The sequence below is a fragment of the Furipterus horrens genome, unplaced genomic scaffold, assembly GCF_987537825.1.
Source record: "Furipterus horrens unplaced genomic scaffold, mFurHor1.1.pri manual_scaffold_6, whole genome shotgun sequence".
Lineage (NCBI taxonomy): Eukaryota > Metazoa > Chordata > Mammalia > Chiroptera > Furipteridae > Furipterus > Furipterus horrens.
Genome location: NW_028327176.1, coordinates 183,356,255 through 183,382,857, shown reverse-complemented (window position 1 = coordinate 183,382,857; position 26,603 = coordinate 183,356,255). Strand labels below are relative to the sequence as shown.

Genomic DNA, 26,603 nt, shown 5'->3' with positions numbered 1-26,603 from the left:
CCCATGAGTAAGTGGCAGAGCTGCCTCTCTTGAATGCCAGGGCCCCTCTGAGGACAAAGTCCATGCTACACCAAGTTTTCGGGAAATTAACAGAGTCCCTGAGGCTGGCTTCAGGTCACACCAGAAGTGAGGAGCAGGGAAATGTTCCTACAGTTGAGGGACTACAGAATCCAGTCAGCCGGAGAGAAGACACTGAAGCACTTAATAACCATGAAGTACCATTTATCTCAAAATAATAACAATAGGCAGGTTCCCTGGAGAGAAAGCTTGGCATCACAAAGAACTCAAGAGATAATATAATTAAATCTTCTTCCCTGCGACCACAAAGGGCACCCGCGACAATGTGCGTATTTGCAATTTCCAAGGCCTGTTCTTGTCAGAAACTTTCCACTGTGGCAGCTCACAGCGGATTCGGAGAAAGGGGAGAAAGATCCATAATCCAGTAGGAACATTGAACTAGTGTGAGGAAGAGTCAGGTGGAAGCCCAAATTCTGCCCTGGAAAATCCTATTTTGAGATTCTGGTGTTAGTCTTTAATGAAAGACTTTCTTGTGAAGGCTGATAGTTTCTTTCTTTTGGGATTTAAAAAACCTGGGCCTATGAATCCAATATTTTGATGGCAAAAGTCCTGCTTTTTTTTTTTTTACACATATTATTTTTTAGAATGCCTAGTTATAGGAGCAAAACAATTACATAGGAAAAAGCTAAATGGACCCAAAGGAAATATTTTTGGTTACCAAGATCACAGCATTTACTTGTGTTGATTATACAACTCCGGTTAATTTCACTTCCTGTCTGGATTATCATTTCCTGGTCAAAGTGGGGAACACATTCCAGCTTCCCCTCAAGTTAACAGATTGCCCACATGAAAACCATCTGCACATGCCAGCCCCCCCACTGAAGAAGGAGCTGGTTCAGGACCTGGCACCGGGCAGCCGAGTGGCACTGCTCCCAGAATGCTCATCCAAGAAAGAGCCATTGAGGGGGCTGGACCATGCATGTGAACAGGACAAAGGACTAAAATGAAAAGCACAATGCGTGTGAGTGGAACCAGAAACTTGAATGGAGTCATAATCACTTCCTTAGTGTAGATCACATCATTTTTAATGTAACTTCATTTCATAATTCAGTCCTTGTCTTGTGTAATAGAACAGATTTCCATTTATCTGTTGATAAATGAGAATGATTACTATGATGGCCACTAAGTAATATAGGTTACTAGCATTGGTGGGGGAAGAGAAGTGGAATATTGTTAGGGGAGGTGAGAAGGGACCAGCAATCATTGGGAAGAAACAAAACATCTGAAAAGAGGAAGAAGTGCTGATTCTCTCCACGGGATCCATACAAACTGATGTTCAGCTATCGGGAAATTGAGATGATACCTAATGGTGTAAGAAAGGAAATCTAAATCAGGCAGGGCTTTAAAAAGCTACGATTTCTGTCTGAGAATGAGGTCTGAGGCATGAAGTAGGGCCAGGGATAGGGGTAAGGGTCTAGGTTAAGGGCCTCTACAGTGCGCCTGACACCCAGCTGCTAAATTTCAGGTGCTACAAACTGGAGATCTAGTGCAGAGGCCTAACTGCTAAGGGGCCTGGGAGGAGTCAGGGTGCTAATTCAGGCTGAGCCATAGTTTCTATCTGGGTGACCTGGAGTGACTCCATGAACAGCCAACCTCACTATTAAAAAAAAGAAGAAGAAGAAGAAGAAGAAGAAGAAGAAGAAGAAGAAGAAGGAGAAGGAGAAGGAGAAGGAGAAGGAGAAGGAGAAGGAGAAGGAGAAGGAGAAGGAGAAGGAGAAGGAGAAGGAGAAGGAGAAGAAGAAGAAGAAGATACAGCTCTCAGCTAAGCTCTCGCCAGTAAACAAACAGGAGGAGGCAGCTGAATGAGACACCAAAGACCAACAAAAACCTCCCTTGCAGCTGGAACTATTCATTGCATTCCACCTTCCTCCATTTTAGGACCAAGCTTTCCTATCTCTGAGCCAATTCTATTTTTCAGCTAATTAGTTTTGACCAAACACATAGTCTGTCTCAAATCAACTTCTTTACTTCTGATCTGGAGCTTGGAATTGGTCACAATTTCTTAACAGGGTCACTCGGTCTACTTGTTAATGATTAACATACATATGTCTGTTTACGTGAACCAGTTTAATAAAAATATCCCCAATATCTATGAAAGGATGCAATTATTTCAACAGAAAGGCCTTTTGATCCAACGCCCAGTTTTTGTTTTTCAGTCATCGTATCTGACCGGTAGGGTCCCACTTCAGGAGGTCGTCTACAATGACAATAGGTTATGCTCAATGCTTGTCAGCTGTTTCCTTCAATTTATGATGATGCCTTTTTAGCAGGTGGCTTATATTTGGTTGAAAATACAAATAAATATTTCTTTCAGTGACCCAAAATTAAATTCTCCCATGTTATCAACTCACCAGAATTAAGCAAAATGATGGATTTGAGGCACACAAACTCCTCTCCCTGGAGATTCATCATACGAAACCGAGATGATGTAGCCAGCAACATGTCAAAGATCTCCACCATGCCCTCTACACATTTTCCCTGGTTCCTAGGAAAACACAGAAAAAATAGGGTATTAAAAGACAGAGAAGTTACCAGAAGACATGATAAGGTTCGCATTCATAAAAATCTACTGGTTCCAAATATGTATCAAAAACCTGTAGCTATTCTGTTTAAGAAATATGAACATTCATTTTAATTCCGGAGGGCAAAGCCAAAAGATTTCCCATCAATAAACCATTTTCATTTCAAATTTTTACAAGAGGCATATTGCTCAATTCCCAAATTTGCCATGTTAATTATAGATTTCTTCAACCTATAAGTAATCAAAAATGACTAGGATTCAGGTAAATGATTTTTCTAATAAATATTTCTTGATCTGCTGCTGTATTCTAGATTTTGTGGTAGTTATGAGAATAAATACAGGACCTCTACTTTCAATATGTCCATGGCCTTGAAATAACATAATCCAGTACAACAGACTTGTATAAAGTGCTTTGAAAGTAGAGGAAAAACTCTAAAGACTATGGGCTCTAGCTGGGTAGAACTATTGATGTTGGGGAGGATGACAAATGAGGATTTGCTTACTAGGGGGCATTCGAGTTGACAGTTTAAGAGAATGTAGGATTTCACTGAGCAGAGGTATGAAAGCATCATTAGAAGATGGTCCTGAGTATGGAAAGGAGGACTAGAGTGAAATAATATTGAGCAGTGTGCTAGAAGGAGATAAATTAATGTGGGAAAGAAGGAAAAAGGTGATGAAGAATGCCCTACATCATTATAGGCTTTCCACTACACAACAGAGCCTTGGCATCAAGGATTGAACATTCATAACATGACATGTAATTTATAACATGTAATATTTTAAAAAGAAAGTACATGTCTTAGTAACATTTGCATAGAGTTGTAGAAGTTAAATGAGATGATACATGTGAAAGAAATGCATTCATCTTTTTTGTTCACTAGCTGAATTTGGGGCATGATGTGTTTGAGAGGGGCATGAGGAAGTTAAAATATTCCATGCATATGCAAAGATATATTTATGAAATATATACAAATTTAAAACATGAACACTAAACACGTTGTCCAGCACCCTGTTTTGCTCTGTTTTCAATTAATGTACCTTATAGTTCTTCATCAACTGCTTTTAACAACTGCACAGTTTTTCACTGAAAAAATACTAGAATTTCTTTAACCACTTTTTAGTTTGATTTCAAATATTTTGCCATTACAAACATATCATGCAATGACTACCCTTGTGCTTATGTCTTTGAGCACATGTATTAATAGCTATAGAATAAATTCATATAAGTAGAATTGTTATATGTGTATTTATATATCTTTTAATTTTGATAAGTAGTTCAATTATTGCTTCCAAAGAGCTTGTACCAATAGGCTGTTGGTAGAAGAATATATTGGTATGAGCTTTCTCTCATATTTTTCTATTGGGTATTAGTCATTCCACATTGACTCTTCATAGCTCTCTATATATTGTAGTAATTATCACTTTGTCCTATAGAAAAAAACTGTTTCTTTCTAGTATAGTTCTTGTATACACTTTTATGTTTAAATCTTTGATCTTCTGGTTTTCATTTTTTATAAACTTTATTGAGATATAATCACTTACCATGTAATCCATTTAAACTGTACAATACAATGGATTTCAGTAAATTTCCAGAGCTGTACAATTATAATTTGGTGTCTATTTTGATGTAAGATGCGAGATAGGAATTTAGTTTACTATTTGTTCCAGGCAGCTAGTTAGTTTTCTTATCTCTTACCCACTGACTTGACATATGCTAGGGACTTTTGATAAACGTATTTACTTCTTACAATTGTCCTCCAAGGTTAGTGTTATTATTGCCATTTTCCAAATGAGCAAATTAGGTCTCCAAACTGTTAAGTCAAACCATACCACCTGCACCAGAAGAAAGAATTCCAACAATGAGATTTACTTTGTCTTTTTTTTGGCTTCACATTAATTCCTTCAAAGAGATTTATTGAAGGCCCATTAGATACCAGGGTTTGTGCTGGATATTAGGTACAGAGAGGCCATGGGCCTCATTAATAAGGAGATCTGAAACAGAGACAAGATAGACAAGGAGAAAGATGGGTGCCACACAGTGGGATACATCCTCCAGAAAAGGCCTAGAGAGTCTCTTACAAATAATGTCAATCTCCCCAAATTAAACCCACATCAATATTGGAGCAATTGTCATAGTGTTCTCAGACAAAGGTACATGAGGTATTTTTGGTAAAGTGCTTAGAAGTGTATGTGGCACACAGCAGGGTCTATATTTAACTATTAGTCATAGACATTGATAACTAGACCCATAGAGGTCAAAGGAGAGGATGGCCTTTTTACCTAAAGTGTCCAGAAAACAATCGCCATGGTATACTTTGCTTTGAGTGGAAATCTGGGTTCATAAAATCTCTCCAGAGGCAGAGAGAAACTAAATGCTATGTTGCTCAAGATGGGCGTGATCACACCAAAGGGTAAATTGGCCTTAATCAGAAAGAGAAAACTAGAAGTGAGTTTTTCTTGTCCTGTAGTTAAATTTTTTTTTCAAGTAGCACATTTTCTTTCGTGAAAAAAATAAACAAAAATAGGGGAAAAGTTGGGAGAATAAAGCTTTAAAAAGAATAACTCACAGCCAAAATAGAGAAATGTTCCTTTCTCAGTATAAAGCCTCTGTTTACCTAACAGACTGCACAACGGCAGGGGAGGAAGTCTCGAGTGTGGGAGGGAGCCTGTGTTCACCTGCTGTGAGCAAAAGTTCAGTTAAGAAACCCGGAGAGTGGAGACTTAACAGTTCTCCATTTTTCTGGTCCCTTTTCAAGAGTCTCCCACATTTTCTCATGAGAAGCTTGTTCTTAACCCTTCCAGCAAGAGTGTATTATTCTCAGCCTCTCCTCACTGGATAGCCTGTTATTTCTCACCAGCAATCATTGCCGGTCCACGGCACAATGCTTGCTCTTCGGCGCAAACTCAGAGCCATAGCCTGAGCCCTAAGGTACAGCGCGTTCCCACAACACTCGGTTTGGTTCTCTGTGTGCGGTGCGTGCATGCGTGCGCACGTGTGTCCTTTAGAGGGTGCAGAGGGAGCATACCTTCAATATAAATCATTGAGACATTACGGCAGGAGGACCCTGAGGTTTACTTCCATGCAAACAGAAGTGCTTTGTGTTAGCTGCTGGGGTCTCAACATCAAAGGCTCCTGGGGGGAAATATTTATTTTCTAAGTAGTGCTCCAAAAGCCTAGAAGAACTTTATGCTGATGTCTCCATAAGAATAAACTCACCATACTTTTCATGGGAAAAACTCACTTGGTCTAAACACTTCAGCCCATCCACTAATTGGCATAATAAATAAAAACTATGTTCTTTGTTGACCCCGATGATATTTTCAGTGAATCACTAGAATGTTGCCTTCATGGAAATGACCAACTCATTACCTGGTATGCAGGCGTTTCGCTAGTATCATCACAGGTGAACATGTTTGCCATGTGAGCCAGTGAACAGATGTACCCTGGGATCAGGTACAAATCTATGTGAATCTTGCTGATTGGACAGACACTTGACACTTGCCCAACAGTGGGGAACCCCTTATGCTCTAGTGAGGTCATTACACCTTGTGGGCAGGCCTCCATTTTCAAAGTCCTGCCAAAATATTGTATCCCAACCGCTGGGAGCCAATCAGATTAGAGGACTCACTCACTTTCAGATGGAACAGATGAATCAACAGTATCAGAAATGGGTCGAGTGCTAAGAGTCTGGCAATAACATTACTAGTAATGTTAAGATTAGTCTAAATTCATGAGGTGCTCCTTAGGCTGAGAAACACAGAGGTACGGAAGAACAAGATTTATTCTTAAAGGAAGCACAGCTTCAGTCATAGATCAGGAGTAGATTAGCAAGCAACCCACCCTTGACACCCCCACTGTGAGATGTGACAGTCTGCAGCAATGAACTCTCCCACCGATTACACCTGGTGTTCAGAGCACCACAGAATCTCCTTATGGGGAAACTTTGTTCCACTCCTTGTCCTCTTCCAATGCAGCCCATCTGCACTTAAGTAACAGGGGAAAAAGCGAGACTTGCAAGAGCATTTTCATGGCATGTCTTAGAAGTTTCTCCTCTATAGAAATAAAAGCCTGTTTTTCAGAAGCCCTTAGGTACCTATTCCTCCACCTGGGAAATGAAGAACTCTAATGAGGATGTGCAGATCAAACGTGCCCTTGTATATCTTTAAAAATAATCTTACAGAATGTAAAGTTACCCCTTAGTCCCTCTTTATATAAAAGGACATTAACAGATAGAAACAAACAAACAAACAAAGCCCAGGAGATCAACATAACACATTTCATTTAGCTGTCCTGAAAAAAGTACAGTTTAGTTATTTAAAAGTTTAAAATTAAGATGCTGTTTAAAATAAATAGTGGCAGGTTTAATTGCATTTAAAGACCTTCTGTATCTTCGATGCTACAAAATCCCACAGCACATGCTCTGCAATACTATGAGTCCATAAATATTTGATGATCAAGAGGTTTACATATGCAACTCTGACAGCAAATTGTAAGCAATATATCTTGAAAGATGCAACACTTGAATGGCTGTATCTCAGAGCTGATTACTTGAGATGAAAGTGGTCAGGACTCTGGCGTCCAACTGCCTGGGTTCAAATTTTGATGGGTCTATTTACCAATTATGTGACCTTGAACCCGACGTTTAGCTCTGTGCCCGAATGAGCATATAGATAGAACCACCCACACTGAATTATAAGCTTCATAAGAAAAAATTAAATCATTAGACTATGGTGGTTGGTTGATTCAGCTGTTAGCTTATGTGGGTCAATAAAGAAATGGGCACTACAAGCAGGGCGCTGCCATAAGAAATGTTTACTCCTTTAATGCCAAATAGCAACAACAACAACAAAAAAACCAGATATAACAAGCTAGAGAGCTGTTACAACATTGCAAAATATCTGGCTGAACTGTGGTCTGAATTAACTTGAATAGCTCACCATGCATCTGGGGCAGGGAACAGAAAAAGTCAGGGTGATGGTGGGCACTAGGGCTGCGCTTGGTAGGGTTTTACAAGACAGAGGTGCACTCACGCGAGAATGAAGTGGTTCTGAAGCACGAACTGAAGGGAATGGAGACATCCCAAAGGTAAACAGGCTTCCAAGTTTGGAAGAGCCAACCACTTCTTGCCATGAAATATTAAGACATGAAGTTGAAAAGGGTTCTGAGTATGGAAGGTGCAGTAGGACTTCTCAGTTTACAAACTAATTAAGAGTTCACAGCCTCCGAGGGTAAAGGGTGACACCAATAAGGTATAATATTCTCATCCAAGCCTATCGTTTAATAGTTCAAGAGAGTCACCGATAAATCATGAGGGGTGGGGCACATGACAAAGAAGCAAATAAGAAGGTCAGACTTGAGAATTAGGAAGTGACCTTGGGCGTGGTTACTAGCAAACGGAGCTGACAAAGCAAATAGAATAGAAGCTTACTGTTTGTTTGTTTTTTGAGACAACTATGTTGCCAAAGAAATTATAAGCCTGAATTTCAAAAACAAAAGCTTATGATTGTTCAGGCCTTCAACCTTAAAATTTCAGCAGCTCAACAGAAGGAAAGCTCATTTCCTGCACAGATCAACATACAATAAAATGTAGGCATGTTCCTTGGTAAGTGACCTTCCTATTTAGGGACCCAGGATCCTTCTGACCTCTAGCTCTGCTGTGTACAGGTCCTTGAGGGCTCTTCCTTTAGACAGAGGTGGGGAAAAGGACTGGGGCAGGCCCAGAATGTGCCTAGCAGGACAGGCTATGAATACTGGCTAGCTCACGGAAAGGACATGCTTCTCACCACTCATGTCAGATGTGGCCAAGGAGAATGACGGAAAGAAAGAGCATCCCGGAGATGAAGCCAAGGTTCACGGAGAAAAACAGAAAGTTCATTTTTTTTCCCCAGAGAGCAGGTTTAGGGATTAATGGAAGAACTTTCAGGCCCCTCTTCCTTCTACGCAGTTGGATTTTGTAACTGCTGTTGAGTTACGATGCAACTATTCCCTCTTCCTTTTTTTTTTTTTTTTGCAGTTATTAAGCTCTTACTCCAACATTGGATATTATGAGTATTTGTGCGTGGAGGCTGCCAAGCCAAGAAAGCCACATCCATGCTTGGTGGACTGGACTGCACATCACTGAGAACTCTCGGCTCAGGGACTGGATGCAGCTTTGAACTGGTTCCTCTGGGGAAGAACAATGGTGCTCCATGTGTGAGAGAAATGGATACTTGATAACCGGAAGTGAAGACTGTGACAAAGACTGCTGTATTCACTAAAATACATTTCTTTTTTCCCCTGGGTATCACCCTAGAAGCCTTGCCCAGTCTTCCCTGCAGTTTAGGGTGGGTACATGGTTGGATCCTGCCTAATGGACCGTGCGTGAAAGCCATTTAAATTACTTCAATGATGAAATAGTTAAAAAACAAACAAAACAGGTATGCCTTCCCCAGTCTTTGTCCCCATCTACTGCCTGAATGAAGAACAGTTCCAGGACCAGGTAGAGGACAGAATCATAGGTTAGAAGAATTCTGGGTCTCTAAATGGAAGAGTCACCGCCCAAGGAAAGATGACTACATTGAGCAGTAACCTGTGTAAGGTATAAACTTTCATTGTATTGAGCAGCTGAAATTTTAGGGAAATCGTGACAACCATTAGTCTGTACCCCGTGACACAGAATAGATGCATAGGTCTGCTTACTCCCTGTCCCAACTCAATCCCAACACACTAACACACAAATACACTTAGGATACAAAAATATACTTAATCTTCTGTGGACATAGTTACTGACTGATCAAAGGGATACAAGAAATATATCCTGTGACACCTTGCTTTATAGATCCCAATCACTTTCAACTGGCATGATTAAGAATGGCAATGGGTATGTAGCATTTGAGGTAGGTCTCCAAGGACAGGCTAAGTAAGAGGGAAAATATTCCAGAAATATTAAATGGTATCAGGAGAAGTTGAGAGCTGGGAAAGGATAAGGCATATTCAGGAAGTGGTGAGTAATCCAGCTGGTAGTTTGGTATTTGTAAGAAGAGAAACTTGGAAAGAGAGCATAGTTGGTGTGTTGAGTGACTAATAAAAAGCTTGAGAGATGATATGAGAGCAAATATGTAAGAAAAGAGCGTTAAAAGTTCATCAGTGGGTGACATGATCAAGTAAATACTTTGATATTATTAACCCGGCATCAATGTTCAAGGGAGAGTGAGGGAGGGCGCAGAAGAGTCTGGGAAGTGACTGCAGGCATGAGGAAGTAAGAGAAGGCACAACACAGTGACTAAGGTTATAAAGATAATATTGGAATATTCTGGAAATCCTTTGTGAAGGAAGACTCAACAGACATTGGTGAGTGATTCACAGTGTTGGACAAAGAAAGGAAGAAGTCAAGAAAGATAAACACGAATTTATGGGCCAGATCAAGATGCTCTCCTGGTTTTTCCTAGCAGTGTTGAACAGCCTGGGGATGGAAGGGAAGAAAGTAAACAGTGGATGTGGCCCAAGACGGAAGCCAGGCTCTTCAGGCATGGAGAAAGGCTAAGGGGGAAGAGATCCTAAACAGAAGGTTTGCACTGGCTGCTTAGAATGGACCACAGGGAAAAATGAAATCAGAAAACTGTTTGTAATCACAGATTAGAAGATATTAATGATCAAAGATTAAAGAGCAAGACAAGTAAAATTAAGGGGTGAGACAAGTAGAAACTTGAGAGAATGGACCCTGGAGAAGGAGCTTTCAATTTAAGATACAGTCGTCCTTCTCTATATTGCGGCCTCACTGTATCGCGGGATTTTTTACAATATTATATTTAATTATTTATCATGTATTTTTTGCTATATCATCGGATTTTGCGGTACTGTATACATATGTTGTTAAAGTTACATAGGTTTAAGAGTGTAGAATAAATATAAGGTTCCTACTTCGCAGGGGCAGCCAGAACATAATACCCGTGATAAGTGAGGGAGTCCTGTACTGTATAACCAAGCACAGTATTACATGGATGATTAAGAACTGACAGAAGCCTATTTTGAAAAGTTATCCCGCACTCACCTGTTCCTGGCTTTTCAACATCGCCCACCCCTCCCGCCCCACCCTGAGTCTGAGGTCTTTTCCTCAGACTATCCTGAATAAATGCAATGATCTGAAGGCTGTGAGAATGGACCCAACCGACTTACTAGAGGGAGAGCATATTGTTCAAGTCACCCTTTCCTCTGTGCACCTGTCAACATGTAAACCTCGTGACATTGGGCCAAATTCTTTGCTTTATATTAGTGTACTTGAACTATCATGGGCTATATGTCAAGGCAAATGAGCTAAAAACATGAAAATAACTGACAAAAAATAACTTCATTCCTCTTTTAAAAGGTAGTGTTTAGGTAAAGAATTACAGGGAAAATGGAGTAAAATAAAAACCAATTGGAGAAATTTTAGGAATATGATCAGAAGATCATCTTCGAATTATTCTGACAAAAGGAAGATAAAAACTATGTTGGATGACTCATTTAGAAGGATTGGACTTCAAGTGGAAATGACTTTTGGTTCATGACCTTGAGAAGAGTTGCTGTGAGACCGAAGGCTGAGAGTCTGAGCAACAAACGCAGGGGGCAAGTCAGCAGCATTTTAGGAATGAAAAGTTCTCAGAAGGCACATCCCAAGTCAAGCAGACCTTGCTGGAGAAGCTGGGAAGAGTGACTATAGGAAGAAAGTTTTAAGCTCTTTCTTTTTCTTAACTTAAATCCATGCTTAGTGTTGTTGTGGTTGTTGTCATTTGATACATAAGCAACTCTACCAAAAGAAGCCAGGCCATGGCCAGTAAATGGATTTCCAATGAAAGAAGAAAAAACCTAAAAAGAGTCGTTCATATACAAAGTCCATGCTCCTTGAAATCCAAGAAAAGAATGAGCATCTTTCTCAGGCAGTGTCCTCAGAATATTTTCAGCTCAAGGAAAAAGACATTCTCCTTCAGAGACTTACCTTATTAACTCACCGATTACCAAAGTGTGGAATGGCTGCCATGGGTTACAAGGCTATCACACATATCAAAGTCCATAGCCATCCTCTTCTAGAATGAAGACCCTATGCCTGCCCCTCAATCATGTCCCAACACAAGGCCACAAGAACTATATTCCCTCTTCCCTTCTCTCTACCTCAGCCTCCAGGGGTAGACTTGAGTTTTGCAAGAGTGGTGGTAAGCCTACCTCCAATCCCAGTGACAGAGTATAGATAATTGATACACCTATTAATCACTCAGAAGGATTCAGATCCTCTTTGCTCATGCTGGTGCAAATAAAAATTACACAGGAAATGTTAGCTTTACCTGTATGAAAGCTGTGTCTGGATATTAGCGTTAAACACTTAGTCATCTAATGTTCAATTATCTCTACTTAACTACCTGTCATACAGGAGTAAGACTCTAGGGAACTCTGTTTACTCTTCTCACATCAGGTGGCTGACAGTCAAAAGAGTTTTAGGCCAAGAGATATTTTATAATAAATAGAAGCAAGCCTTAACAAGCACTCTTTTCATATATTTTTGGGTGTGAAAGTGGTAAGAAAGGAGGTCACAGCTGGTTATGACAGACACTTCTGTCAAAATGCGTAAAACACACTTCTGGGTTTGAATAGTTTTGCCAAAGGGAGATGGAATTCTACACTTCTATAGATAATGATCCACTTGAGGTTACTTGTACCATGTATATAGCTTAAGAGCTAAAGTAAGTCCTTAGAGGAAAATTGTCTAATGGCTGTGTCTACTCAAATATCCAACTGAAAAAAGATTTGATCAATCTTTTAAGATACCCACATCAAGTATGTAAGACACAAGGTAGAATGTCTGAGTTGTTTACTTTTCATTTGGATGTTTTGGAATTATACCAACTAAGCAATTAGGTGGCTTTTCTCCACTCTACTTAGATCAGCAAACTCTGTGAAGTGGAATGAAAACAAATGAATAAAAAAAAAAGTGTTGTGTTTGTACGCAGGATCTGGATTTAGACTTTTAATGAACAATCATTGTTTCCCTGTAACAAACATGATTAATACTTTGTTTACTCGTAACTCAATTTTAGTTGAGCGCTATTTTTTGTATCAATTATATATGCCAGACTCTGTGCTAGAGATGAGGAATTCAAAGATTAATTTTATTTGTTCATTCCACTATTCATTCAGTAAGTATTTATTGAGTCAGAATATACTGTCTTCCAGGCACTGAGTTAAGTGTTCGGAGTACAACAATGAGAAAAACATTTACTGCGGTGGTATAGAGTTTAGGAAGGGAGACAGACATTAAACAGACATATACACACAAACTCTCTCACACACACCCCCCAATAAAATAAAGTAAGACTATTAATTGCAATAAATGCCAAAAAGTAAGAGAACAGGTCTTGTAAGAGATTACAGTACATCAAGGGGACTATCTTAGATATAGGGGAATGTAAGTGTCAGAGAAGGCCTCTTTGAGGAGGTGACATTTAATCTGAAACTTAAAGAACTAAGAATTAGCCAGGAAAAGAGTTGGGAAAAAGTCTACCAAAGAGAGAGACAAGTGTAGGTTTGGAAGCAAGAAACTGCTTGGTGAGCTTGGGAAGATGAATGGAGGTCAACATCCTGAACTCTGGGAGTCTCTGATGCAGGCCCAAGGGGTCCTGGATGAGACTGAGGAGGCAGCAGCAGGAAAGGGCCCTCAGGCTTTGATCTGGAAGGTGGACTTCACCCTCAATCCGAGATCCCATTGCAGATTTGAGAGAATTTCTAGGAATATTTAAGGGAAGAGTGACCAAGATTTGTGTTTTTCAAAGATGAGACTCACAGCAGGAGTATTTCCTCAAGGCTCTATAGCAGGGAAAAACAAAATTTACACTTCTTAACCTGGCCATTCCTATTGTAAGAGTTCTTATGCACACAAAATCTGGAACAAAATGCACTACATATTTCAGTTCTATGGTACAAAACCAAAATGCACCGTAATTAATTATGGCTACTGAAATGCCTTTAAAAATGCCTTTATTTCCCTGTTCTTTTTACAAAATAAAGCCCTTAATTCACTTACTATCCTTAGACCGGATTGGTACATATTCAATATAGAGTGTTGGAAGTCTAATAACGAAACTAATGACCTTAAAGTGATTCCAGAGTTACTCATTCAATTAAGATTAGCTCCCAAGCACTTGGCAAGTTAGTCAAAGTCCTACCTGCCTGGAGCTTCCATTCAAGCAATAGAAGCAAATGACAAACAAGCAATACATGAACAAGATCATCTCTGACTGTGGTAAGTGCTTTTATTAAATAAAAAGAGAGTGGCAGGCAAATTGGTAGGACCACTTCAGCTAGTTTGTCCTTAAGGAAGTGACACTTGAACTGAGGCTTGAGAGACACACTGTTTTGTGGTCATCCAGACTCCATTTTCAGAAGATAAGCTTTTAAGTGTTTTTTTTTTTTTTTTTCACTAGGATATGAAATTGAATGAGGTAGTTATTTTAATGGTTGGTTTGAAGCGAAGAAAAAAAGTGTTCTGGATTTGAAGTCTCGTAAGGAAAGCCAACCAATTTAAATCATGGAGCCAAACAATCCAAGCACCTTGAGTTGAAAATTACAAGCGATCTGCGCACTTTCTCTTCAGTCTCCCAGCTTTTCACACTGAAGTTGGAACGAAAGCCATTACGAGGACAGCTTTCCCTGGAAGCCAGTTCACACACTAGGCTGGAGAATAGTCAACAGGAGACGGCAGGACTTCTTAGGCCACATTTGAAACAAGACTATTCTATTGAAAACATTTTCTGTAATGTTTACAACTCTTCTAGAGCTCTGTGGTTTCCTTCGTTCTTTTTATCTTTTCTTTTATCATGGACAATCTTTGCCCTGAGTTCACCATATCATTTTTGCTTTTTAACTTCATTTCACGCTTCTCAATCTGAGTTTGAATCAGGTAAAACTGTGGATATAAAGCAAACATTTTTATTTGAGGAAAGGCACAGGATACTGAAAGCGGTTTCCAAGTGGTGGGGGCGTGGCTATGTATCTGCTGAGTTATCGGAAGCTGTTTTTTTGCTTTTAGCTGCTGATATAGAAGTGTACTTTTAAACGTTTCTTTTGATTCTGCTAGTATCTGAAAAGTGAGTATTCTTGCATTATGTAGCAGTAGATAGCGTTATGTGATAGTAACGGACACTGTACCGGAAGGAGTGGACTTTTCTTCTTGCCCCCACTCTGTCAGCAAACAGCTGTATAACCTTGGGTAAATCACTTAGCCTTTCTGGAATTCTATTTTCTCACCTATAAGCAAGGAGGCTGGGCCAAATCAATGGTACTTTTGGAAGTGGCATTCTTAATAAGTAAAATGATATGTGTGAATAAAGTTCATCTGCTTTCGCAGGACTGCAAGAGTGTCCCCAAGATCCGCATACCTTCTTCCTTTCTTCACCTACTCGGAAGGACCCACAGAAGTCCATTTTGAAAATCACTTCCCTAAGCCTTAAGTGCTATTTCAGTTCTAAAATAATGACTCAGTGTCTTTATAGGTACAAATAGGCAAGGTCTCCAAAATAATACTTCACCCAATCAACATTTTGTAGACTGACATCCAAAGAAGGTAGAAGTGTTCACTCCTTATCTTGAATTACTAAGTTCAACTTTTGGTGAACAGACACCTTAAGACACTGTTTTCTTAGCACCAACAAAACCTCATGGGTTAGGCCATGATGCAACTTAGCTCCACCGTCAACCCTAACAAGAGTGATATAATAGCAATGAAAGCTAATAGTTATTCAGTTCTCACTGTGTGTTTATAAGCGTGATCTAAGCACGTGACACCTACTCACTGGATCCTTATAGAAGTCCATCATGACAGAAAAAGAAAGGGAGGCAAAGAGGAGGTAATTGTTCAAAGTCACAGTTAGTTGGCCAACCTGTAGTCTGGCTCCAGGGCTCAGGCACTCAGCACACTGCAGAGGCCTCCACAGCCGTCCCTTGTCCCCTTAGGCTAACTTTCATGTGCCTTTAGTCTCTGCTGTTTACTCCCCCACTCAGCCATCCCAAAAGGTCTCTCTGGACTCCCCTGGAATCGGTGTGTCCGAACATGTGTGCAGAGAACCATGCCCTGGTTCATTTCCAAGCTGCTACAGCACTGGGTCTTGAAATCTCTTTTCAACAACTTCCCAAGTCTGTTCAATGGTCAAGTGCATGGTGCCAGTCCTGGTACCAGATTCATCGATTGAAGATTCCACTGCACTTCCTTCCGTCTTCTTCCTGTGCTCTTGGAATAAACCATTAATCTGTCACAGTACAGTAGTCCCTTTCTATATCACCGTTCACTTATCGCGGCCTCACTGTATTGCAGGATTTTTAAAAATATTATATTTAATTATTTATCGCGGATTTTTCGCTATATCGCGGGATTTTGCAGTACTGTATACGTATGTTGTCAAAGTTAATTGGTTTAAGAGTGCAGAATAAATGTAAGGTTCCTACTTCACAGGGGGGTCTAGAACGTAACACCCGCGATAAGTGAGGGAATACTGTAATTATCTTTATCTACCACTTCCAACTGCCACTTCTTAGATTAGTGCTAAACTAAGTATGTCCCCATAGACAACACTTACCACTCCTACACTGCATGTGGAAAATGTTGATAATAATCACCTATTAATGGTGGAATGATCAATCATTGAAATTGCAGTGGGGAGTCTTGATCCTGCCACTTACTATCTTTGTGATTGTAAGCAAGCCTTTTAAGGTTTAACAGAAATAAACTTCATTTTCTCAAAGGAAGTATGAACATTATAATACTTATCTTCATATCCTCAAAGAGCTGTTCCAAGGATAAATGTGGGAGTGTGAGGGGTAGCACATTATAAACCACAGCATGACACATATTGCAAAATTATCATCAGTTAAAACTGACTCTTATTTTCTAGCAGTGTTGACTCTAAGTGTCTTTAAAGCAATGTAATCTGAGAAGGGGAAGAGTAAGAATAGCTCATAAATGCTTATTAGAAAATGAAATAAAATTTCAGAAAACTTTACTGAGTTTCATTAACTTCAAAGGCCACATGAACTTGTTCTACTCCAACCAGTTATGTATATCGGCATTTTCAGGAAAGAAATAAGAGAGTATCTGTGTGTTCTTTAAGGATAAACGTGTCTTTCTCATCACCCTTACCATAAGGACACTGTTTTTGGTTTTGTTGTGCATTTATTTTCATGATTCTCTCTCTATCTCTGTCTCCCCCCATCCCTCCCTTTCTCCCCCTCACCCTTCTCTCTCTTTCTCTGAATATTTCCAAAGCATCAGGTCAAAATATATGTAGAAATTATATCTTTAGTCTAATAGAATAACACTATGCTGGGCAGAGGCCATTGCTCCAATTTGCCAGAAACTTCTTTAAGAAGTTAGAGATGGAAGTACAATCCTAACATTTTGCCAGTGATTGGCACTACAACATATTGTTCTGGAAACAACTGATAAACAAAACTTGAACCCATTTCTGGGCTTTCAGAAAAACGTTTTTATCCTTTCTCACCCCACCCAGTCTATTCCCAAGGACTTCATGCTGCACTCTGACCCCCAGGCCTCAGTGATGGTTAAAATTGATTCTGAACCAAGGTAAACAGGGTTCCTCCCAATGATGGAGAGCTCCAGTCTGCAGAAAGCTAATGATGCTCTCGAAGCAGCATGCTTGTCTTCCACCCACACTTTATTGAGATGCTTTTGAGTCTTATTGTGTTGCGATTACATACTACAGAAAACTCAACCAACATCTATTTCAAGGACTGGGCCCATGACTCTTACTAAAACATTTCAATTCCATTTCCCGAACATACTAACTCTAAATGCATCTGTGAGGGCCCTCCACAAGTATTTCCATTTCACATTTCAGAAAACCTAAAGTGATACAGGTTCCTGACTTAGCTAATGATGGATGTGAATGGAGAGTCATTGCGAGCTGTTTCAATTGTTCTCTCTTTCCTTACTGTATTTTTAGTAGAATATGTGGTTTACACAAAATAATTTTAATAATATATATGTACTTTATAAAGTATAAAGTTCTCCATCAGTTCCCTATTAACCTACCTTCTTTTTATTTTCTTTATAAACATCTTTAATTTTAGAGAGATAACTTTAAATTTTTTTGTGCCTGTTTAGGACATAATTCCCAAACCTAAGATACATTTTCTTATAAAAGTTTTAGCTCTGCCTCTTAATTAAGTCCTTCATTCACCTGGAATTAATTTTTTCACATGCTAGGAAGGAGGATAATTTTTTTTTCTATGTAGATAGCCAGTTGTCTCAGGGCCTTTAATGTAATGGTTCATCCTTTCCCTCGAAATCTCAATGCTGTCAATACCACAGGTCAGTTGTTCCTAAATGCCAGTTTCTGAACTCTCCTTTCTATTTCATTAGTCAATGTGCTTATGTCTATGCTAATATGACATTGTCTTATTTATAATAACTTCATGAGCTTATAAGTTAATTATTATAGTTTTTTGTCCAATCTCCCTATCTTAATTTCAGTCTTCGGAAGCATTTGGCTATACTTGATTTTTGACCTCCACCATATAAACCGTAGAATTAACTCAGGATTTTGACTGGAAATGCACTGAAGATAAAAATGCATTGTAGGTAAATTTGTGAAGAATTGATATATTTTGAATACTGACTCTTCCTAACCCTACACATGATAGAGCTTTCTTCTTAATGTTTTATGTTCTTAATGTTTTTCAGTAGAGGGTACTAATTGTCTCAATAGACCTCTGGCAATATAGTAAATCTATTCCAAAATACATTATAGTTTTTGTTACTATTGTAAAGAGTACATATAATTATAAATTGAAGTATATATAATAATATATGTATTTACTTATGTTCTGTATTTGTTGCTATACACAGATTTTATCTTTGTATATTGATTAACTATAACTTGTAAGCATTCTAATTGGATTGAATATCACAAAGATAATAAGGGAAGTTCTTACCTAAGACTGTTTTTAAATATTTTATTTTAAATTATAGCTGACACACAATATTACATGAGTTTCAGGTGCACAATATAGCAATTCGACATCGATGCAACTTACAAAGTGACCGTCCATAAGTCTGACACCGCACAGAGTTATTACAATATTATTGACAATATTCCCTGTGCTGTACATTACAGCCCCATGCCTGTTTTTATAGCTGGCAATTTGTGCCTCTTAATCCCTCCCCCTTTTTCACCCATTCCTCCAACTCCCCTCCATCTGGCAACCATCCAATGTTCTCTGTATCTCTGAGTTTGTTTATTGTTTTTTAGATTCTATGTATAAGTGAAATTATGATATTTGTCTTTTTATGTCTGACCCACTTCATTCAGACTAATACTCTCTAGGTCTATTCATGCTGCTGCAAATGGCAAGATCTCCTTCCTTTCCACAGCTGCGTAATCTTCCATTGTGTATATGTATTTGTACATATCTGTCTGTCGATGGGCACATAGGTTGCCTCCATATCTTCGCTAGTGCAAATAATGATGCAATAAACATAGGGATGCATATGTCTTTTCCAATTAGTGTTTTTGCTGTTTTTGGATATATATCCAGAAGTGGAATTGTTACATCTTCCTTTGTCTCATTTTACAACTTCTTTTCTAAAGTCTATTTTGTCTGATAGAAAATAGCTACTTCAGCTCTTTTTCCATTCCCATTTGCATGAAATATCTTTTTCCATCAATTTACTTTCTGTGCGTGTCTTTTGATCTGAAGTGGGTCTCTTGTAGGCAGTATATGTATGGGTCTTGTTTTCTTATCCATTCAGCACCATATGTCTTTTGATTGAAGCATTTTATCTATTTGCATTTAAAGTAATTATTGATATAGGTATGTAGTTATTGCCATTTTATTTTCCATATTTCTAATCTTTTTTCTTCTTCTTAAAGAAGTCCCTTTAACATTTTTTATAATACTGGTTTGGTGATGATAAACTCCTTCAGCTTTTTCTTGTCTGGGATCTAAGAATGTTATTAATTGGCTATATCAAGTCTATCTAAATTGTTCACAGTAAAAAGACAAAACAAACAAAAATCCTGAATTTTTCATTTTATGGGACACAGCTGCTAAAGAATAAAACTTATTCCCATGGGCTTTTTATCTGCTTGAATAACAAAATATAAAAGCTGAGTTGCATGAAACCTAAATGGATTTTTCTGAGTGAATTTATATCACATACATAGTTAGCAGTTGTCTATCATTCCAAACATTGAAACGCATTTGAGTGAGAAAATGGGTCTTTTAGAAGTTACATCTGATAGTTCAAAGTCCTTTCAATGAGGGATGATGCTGTATTTATTTATGCCCATTTTTAGTTTTATTCTTTGCTATTGGTTAGTGAAACTTGGTGTGGCTGATAGCTACGATTCATTTGGATCTGCACTGACAATTCGGCCCTTTGCACAAAGCAGATGAAAGCTGTAGCTTAATATTTCAGAATGAATTACAAATACTGAAGAAACTGGTCAAGCTTTGGAAGAGTGGCACATTTCAGAAGCAGAAAATTCAGATATGATATGAACAGGCAACAGAAAAACATAAATTAGGACATAACACCAAATAGACTCAATGGACAACATGGTGAGGGGGTAAAGGGTAGAAGGACAAAGAGGAAAAGAAAAGAATAAAAGAATTTAAGAGAAAGTCATAAAATATAGAGTACAGGTAAAGGGTATCCTTTGCATATGAATGGACATCTCAAGAACCAAATGAAAATAATGTAGTAAAATAATTATTTAAAACTAAAAATCAAGATATTTCAATCCATATATTCAAAAGACATACCCTGTACCTGGGAAACCTCACCTAAAATGGTTGACAGAGAGACGTGTCTTAATAAAATTATTGAAATTTAAGGCCATGAAACAATAAACCTGTAGGCATTTGGACAAAATGTCCAAATCACTAGAAATAGAAAGAAAACCAGACTGCCATCCAACTTCTTGATGATAACAAAACAATACAACGGAGCAATCATTTAAAAATACTTGAGAAAAAATGTGAGCCAACCATTTTCTATACAGCCAAACTTTCCACATAAGAACACCAAAACACCAATTAGAAATACTTTAAGACTAAAAAAGAGTCCACATAAACCTCTTCTGATAAAAGACACTTCAGACTACCGGGTGGGGGGGAGGGGGCGTAGCGCGCAGGAACCATCCACATATGGTTTGAGTTGTAGTCGTTAAATATATTTAATGATAGAGTTAACACCATAAAGTAGAGTTAGGGAGTGACAAAAAACAAAGCATCTAAATATTATAAGCTCTAAAAATATATTTAAAAATATAAGCAATAAAAATAAAATGAGAGTCATAAAAATTATTAGCTTCAAATTACCTCATAGGTATTAGCAGAGTAAACTGATTATCAGTTGACTCTAACAAATGAAGTACTAGAAGCATAAGTATATTTGCCAATACAAAGTTTCACACTAAAATAATCCTAGTGGCTAAAACGGTAGGGCAGCTGAGGAAGGTTAAGTTACTAGCTACCTTCACTATTGCTCATAGGAAGAAACAAACAATTTTTAAAGAAGAATTGACTGAATATATATAAATATAACAACCAAAATAAAAATACAAAATACTTGAAAACAAAAGAAAATAAAATAAATAAATAAAAAATATCAAAGAGACCATTTAATATGTGGGCAACATAAAAGAATGTAATAGAACATGAATCAAACACAGTGGTTCTACCCATAAATATAAATTGGCTTAACTCACCTAATAATATTCTTAGGTTGGTTAATTAAGTAAAATCTAATCATAGACCATGTAAAAGAGATACCTAAAGCAAAGATAATCAGATATTCATAAAGAATGGGAAGAGACAGATTAGGTGAAAATTAAAAAAAAAACAGATGGTAAAATTCAATCCAGAAAAAAAGATTTAATGAATAGAAAACTTTGTAACATAAAAAAAACTATAATGTTCCAATAGAGATAAAGCAAATACAAGTATTCATGGAGCAGATGACAGGTCACAAATGTCCATTTAGCAGAACTTACAGTATATAAGAAAAGAAATAGACACAGACAGATAATATTTTAGTTTCTAGCATAGCAAGAATACATAAACCTTAATATGAACTGTGCACGAAACATTTAAGAAAGCTGAAATTATATTAGACTACAAAGAAAACTTCAGTGAGTTCCAAAAATAATGGAAATAATGAGGAATATTCTCCAATTCCAGAGAAATGTTATTAATAGCAAAACAAACAAAAAAAGAGTGCCCCTTAAATCTGAAAGTTAAGCTGTTCATTAAACTCTTAAAGAAAAGGGAAAATAATGTAAAATTGCTGAAATATTAGAAAATAAGAATAGTAAAAGCAAGATCTATCAGAATCTATGCTACATAACTAATCAAGAGTTTTGAGAAAATTACCTGCATTCATTACTTACATTATGAAATAAATATTTAAAAATTAAATATCAACCCAAAGGCTAGAGAAAGAACTACAAACTTACTTATTATAAGCAAAAGGAAGGACTTAGAAAACTAAAATTATAATGAATTAGAAAGTAGAAAACCAGAAGAAATATTTTTGTAATTTAAGCCAGTTTTGGGGGGAAAAATAATTGACACAATAGAGAATCCACTAGCTAACCTAAACTTTCTAAAAGAAAGATAAATACACAAAATAAATTATAAGGTGGAAGTAACCATTAAGCCAGAGAATCTTTAAAAAAAGAAGAAACTACTTTGCCTAACTCAAAGCAATAAATTTGAAAACCTAAATGAAATGGTAAGATTATCAGATTTATAAACCAAAAATGACTCCAAGAAGAGATAAAAAGTCCAAAGAGACCAAATTACCACAGAAGAATTAAAAATTCCAGGGCACTTCCCTCTATGGAGTGACCAGGCCCAGAGAGTTTCAAAAGGAATTTCTACCAAAATTTTAAAGTTTAAATAATGCCAGGGTTACTTAAAGGTTCCAGAGCTTAGAAAAGCAAAGAAACACCCCAAACTAGTATTGTGAGGCACGTGTAACACTGCCAAAAACTTGTAAAGACTACACAAGGAGAAAATTTTATAACAAACTTTCTTATGAACTTGGATACAAAAATGACGATAACCTTCATTCCTAATAAAAACACCTAATAACACAGAAATCCACAGAAACTCTTGTAACATGACTATATAGGCACCCACTACTTGTGACTATTTTTACACGGTATTAGAAGTACCATTCAATGCAACTAGATTAAAAAACACATTTAGATGCTTAGGGATGTAAAGAAAGAGGTAAAATAGTCTCTATTTCTGGATGATATGATTGTATATTAGGAAACCCCAAAATTAATGGAAAAACTAAACAATAAGATAATTTGGTAAAGTAATTGTTTATAAAAATAACATGCAAATATCAATTATATACATACAAGACGTATATTTATATTATATATAATTTATAATGCCCTGGCTGGTTTAGCTCAGTGGATTGAGCGTCGGCCTGCGAGCTAAGTGTCGCTGGTTCGATCTTCCAGTCAGGGTACATCAGAGAAGGAAAACTCTGACTCCAAAAAACCTCCGCTGCCTTGCGGCATACCTCTTCAGGGGAAAGGCTAAGGGAGTAAACCCCGACAGAAAATCCAGAGCCGGAGTCCCTAAGACGGTTTGATGTTGTAGTCAACACCGGCAACTCCTGCGGCGCACCTGAAGCCAAGCTGTATCGACTCCGTCTTTCCCTTGGACCCTTCAGCTGCGAAGAGAGGTGGGGTCTGCTGCATGGGCAACAGCAGACCCTCCATATCACCCTGCCCAGGCTCTGTAGCTTCAGCGTCATCGCAAGATGTCGATTCAACACGGGAGGAGACAGATACCATGTCACTCCCGAGTCGGACTGCACAGCCATTCTCGGCGGTGCAGATAGACTCTGAAGAAGCTACACTATCGTCTCTCGAGACGGACGGCTGCCGCCGACGACGACGATATAATTTATAAAATACCTAGGCAAAGTCTTTAAAATACATACAAAATATACTATATAAGGACACCTGAAAAGACTTTTAAAAGACATGCAAAAATATCTGGACCAATGAAAAGGCACACCTTCTCCTTGGATAGGGAGATGCAACACAATGAAGACATTAATGGTCCTTAAGCCAATTTATATTTAACATAATCCCCCCATAATTACCAGAAAACTTTCTTATGGAGTTAATTTTAAAGATCACATAGCAAAAGAAACAAGGAATTTATATAATCCTAAAAAATTAAAAGGCAGTATTGGAGAAATATGTGGGAAAATAAATATCTGTCCCATTAATTAAGGCACAATTTGAAGCTACTATAAATAAAGCTGTGTAATGTTGATTCATAGGTAAACCTTAGCAGATAATAAACATTTCAGTAAAAGACTTAAGTTTATAAAGAAACATAGTATATGATTCAGGATACATCTTAAATTACTTGAGAAAATATTGACTTCTTATAAATGATGTTGGAAAACAAAAGCCATCTGGAAAAATATAGAAGTCAATCAAAAACCGGTCTACACAGAGCTACTAAAAAAAAGGGAAAGAAAGCCCAAAAGTTTTACAACGTATTCTGTTAGAGAGGCTATGGAGAAACAGACCATTTTACACATGGTTGGTGGGGTAGTACAATGATACCAATATCATTGGTAGTAAATTTCCTAGTATCTAGCACAATTAGGTATGCCTGTACCTTTGAACCAGTAATCTTACTTCTAGGGATCTATTACAGCCTGAGAAAAATACAAAATGACTTATTCACAAAGTTATGTATTACAGCCTTTTATTGTTGATTATAGGACAAGATTGAAAAAAAATCCCTACAAGGACATCAATAAGGGTTTCCACCCAGTGGAATATAAAGTAATCATGAAAAGTAATAAGATCTTTAGATACATGCAAGTAGTAACCTTCAAAACAATATGCAGAATGTTATATACATTACTTTTGTGTATGAGGTGAGGATATGACTACATAAAAATATACACACGTACTTATATCCACCATATACAGCCAATCTTAATTCAAATTTGACATTAGATGGGGTATCCAGTAGAGAGGCTAGTAATGAAAGTTACCTGCTTGTAAAGTTTTGACTTTGGAAACAAATATTTTACATATTCAAAATAAATAAACAAATAATATAAAAATGGAAAGCTAGTTTTAAAAGAATGATTCTTATTCTATATCAAGTGGGTGATAACATCTCAGAAAGAAGTGTTATTTCTAGTGCCTACAGAACACAGAATTTTGATTTTCCATTCTCAGTGGGATATAATTGAAAGAGAAATAGAGCTACACACTTAGAAATCTTCAACTATGTTCAATGGTCTAATTAGCAGAAAAACTGGTATTATTTTAAAACTAATTGTTTTTATACAATGCAAGACAGTCAAATGAGTAATTATGTTGTTAGAAACCAAGCTTTGAACTGGAAATTATTAGCACAAAATAATATGTATTTTTTTGTTCCAAAGGGGCCTATATCCTAATCTAACCCATTAAAAGGCCAAGAAGCAATAGCAACGCTGAAGTCGTGAACACACAAAGTGCCAAGATTGATTTTTAAATACCAGTTTCTCTGAAACAAATGAGTTCTCCTTGTAGAAATGGTTGGTTCCAGCTCTGGGGCAGGAAATTTACAATATGAGGTTGGGAGATGTCACTGTGCTCTTCAGCAAGGAAGCATCAAAGACTAATGGCTTATATCCAAATGACAGGAAAGTTGACATGAAGGAACCTTCATTAGTCAATGATGGAAAAACTTGAGCATCTAAAAAGGATAATAAATCAATTGATTGATACATCCTGAATAAGCCAAAGCCCACAAGATCATAATGCCACTACAAAAATTCGCCCTGGATATCACTGGATGGAACTTGAGCATTCACTCCCCTTGATGTTGCTACTCTCCAAGACTAGATCTCCACTGCTTCCCTCTACTGAGTATCTCAAAAAGCTACTTTATATTCCTTTTCTCTACCATTCCCTACCTATTTTCTCTTTCATACATAATGCTTTCATTTGACCTATTTACACTCTTTTTATTTTTTCCTCTACCTCTTCACTAAAAATATTCTCTTTAGGGGCAACAATAATCCCCTTAGAACAAATACCTTCTTTCTTACTCCTGCCCACCTTTCCATAGTATTTGGTATGGTTCACTATCCTTTTCCTTTTGAAAGCTAGCCTTTCCTTGGAATCAGAAACTTTGTGCTTCTTTTCTCAAACAACTCTGCCTTAACCTCTTATAATTCTTACAGGTCAGCTTTTTAAGAGGTCTTATCTTAGCCCTCTGGACACCTCTTTCTCCACGGCCTACTTCCCACATGCATTCCCCACTTTTACCCATGGAAATGACTCAAACCTTTTTCAGATTTTATCCACATCTCTTTTCTGAGCTCCAGCTTTCTGCTGAACATAGTCTTCAGTATATCCTTCCAGTAGCTTAAGCCCAACTTGTTCAAGGAAAAGCTTCTCAGATGTCCCCAACACCTGATCTTTCTCCCATCTTCCTAATTCTTATCTGTAGCATTGCCAGCTTTTCAACCACACATTTTGAAACCTTCTTCATTCCCGCACTCCACACCCCACCGACGCTGAATTAAGTGCTTGCTCAGGCTCTGCTACCCTCAGAGGCTAAGGTGGGTGCAGTGGTAGTCTCACCTGAGCATGATATTAAACTTGTCCTGATAAATTTGAAGATACAAGAGAAGCCTTTTCCTTATCAAGAACATGCAGTAATCTTTCCTTATCATCATCACATATTTAGTGTATTATGTTTTCAAACAATAAACTCATAATGGACTTTAGAATCTGTGTCAATGATGAGTGGTAAATATTTAAACGAGTTTAAAAAAAATTGACTCTCTGTCTTGGTATAAAACCAAAGATAAAACTGGAAATGTGTTTCTGACATCTCTTTTCAATTTGATCAAATAGAAACATAGGTGATATAAAAATAAGAATATTTAATGACTTAAAAATGCTGTTAGAATCATCAGAAATTTCA

At 37.6% G+C, this 26,603-nt stretch overlaps 1 protein-coding gene across 2 annotated transcripts in view; it reads right to left on the bottom strand.

Moving 5' to 3' along the window:
- Positions 1–26,603, bottom strand: part of ESR1 (estrogen receptor 1) — a 219,508-nt gene that overhangs the window by 20,955 nt on the left and 171,950 nt on the right. For both annotated transcript variants that reach the window (XM_090279987.1, XM_090279988.1), the window contains one exon: positions 2,430–2,563. In XM_090279987.1, coding sequence (XP_090136113.1) covers positions 2,430–2,563 — 134 coding nt within the window. The remainder of the gene's footprint in view (positions 1–2,429; positions 2,564–26,603) is intronic.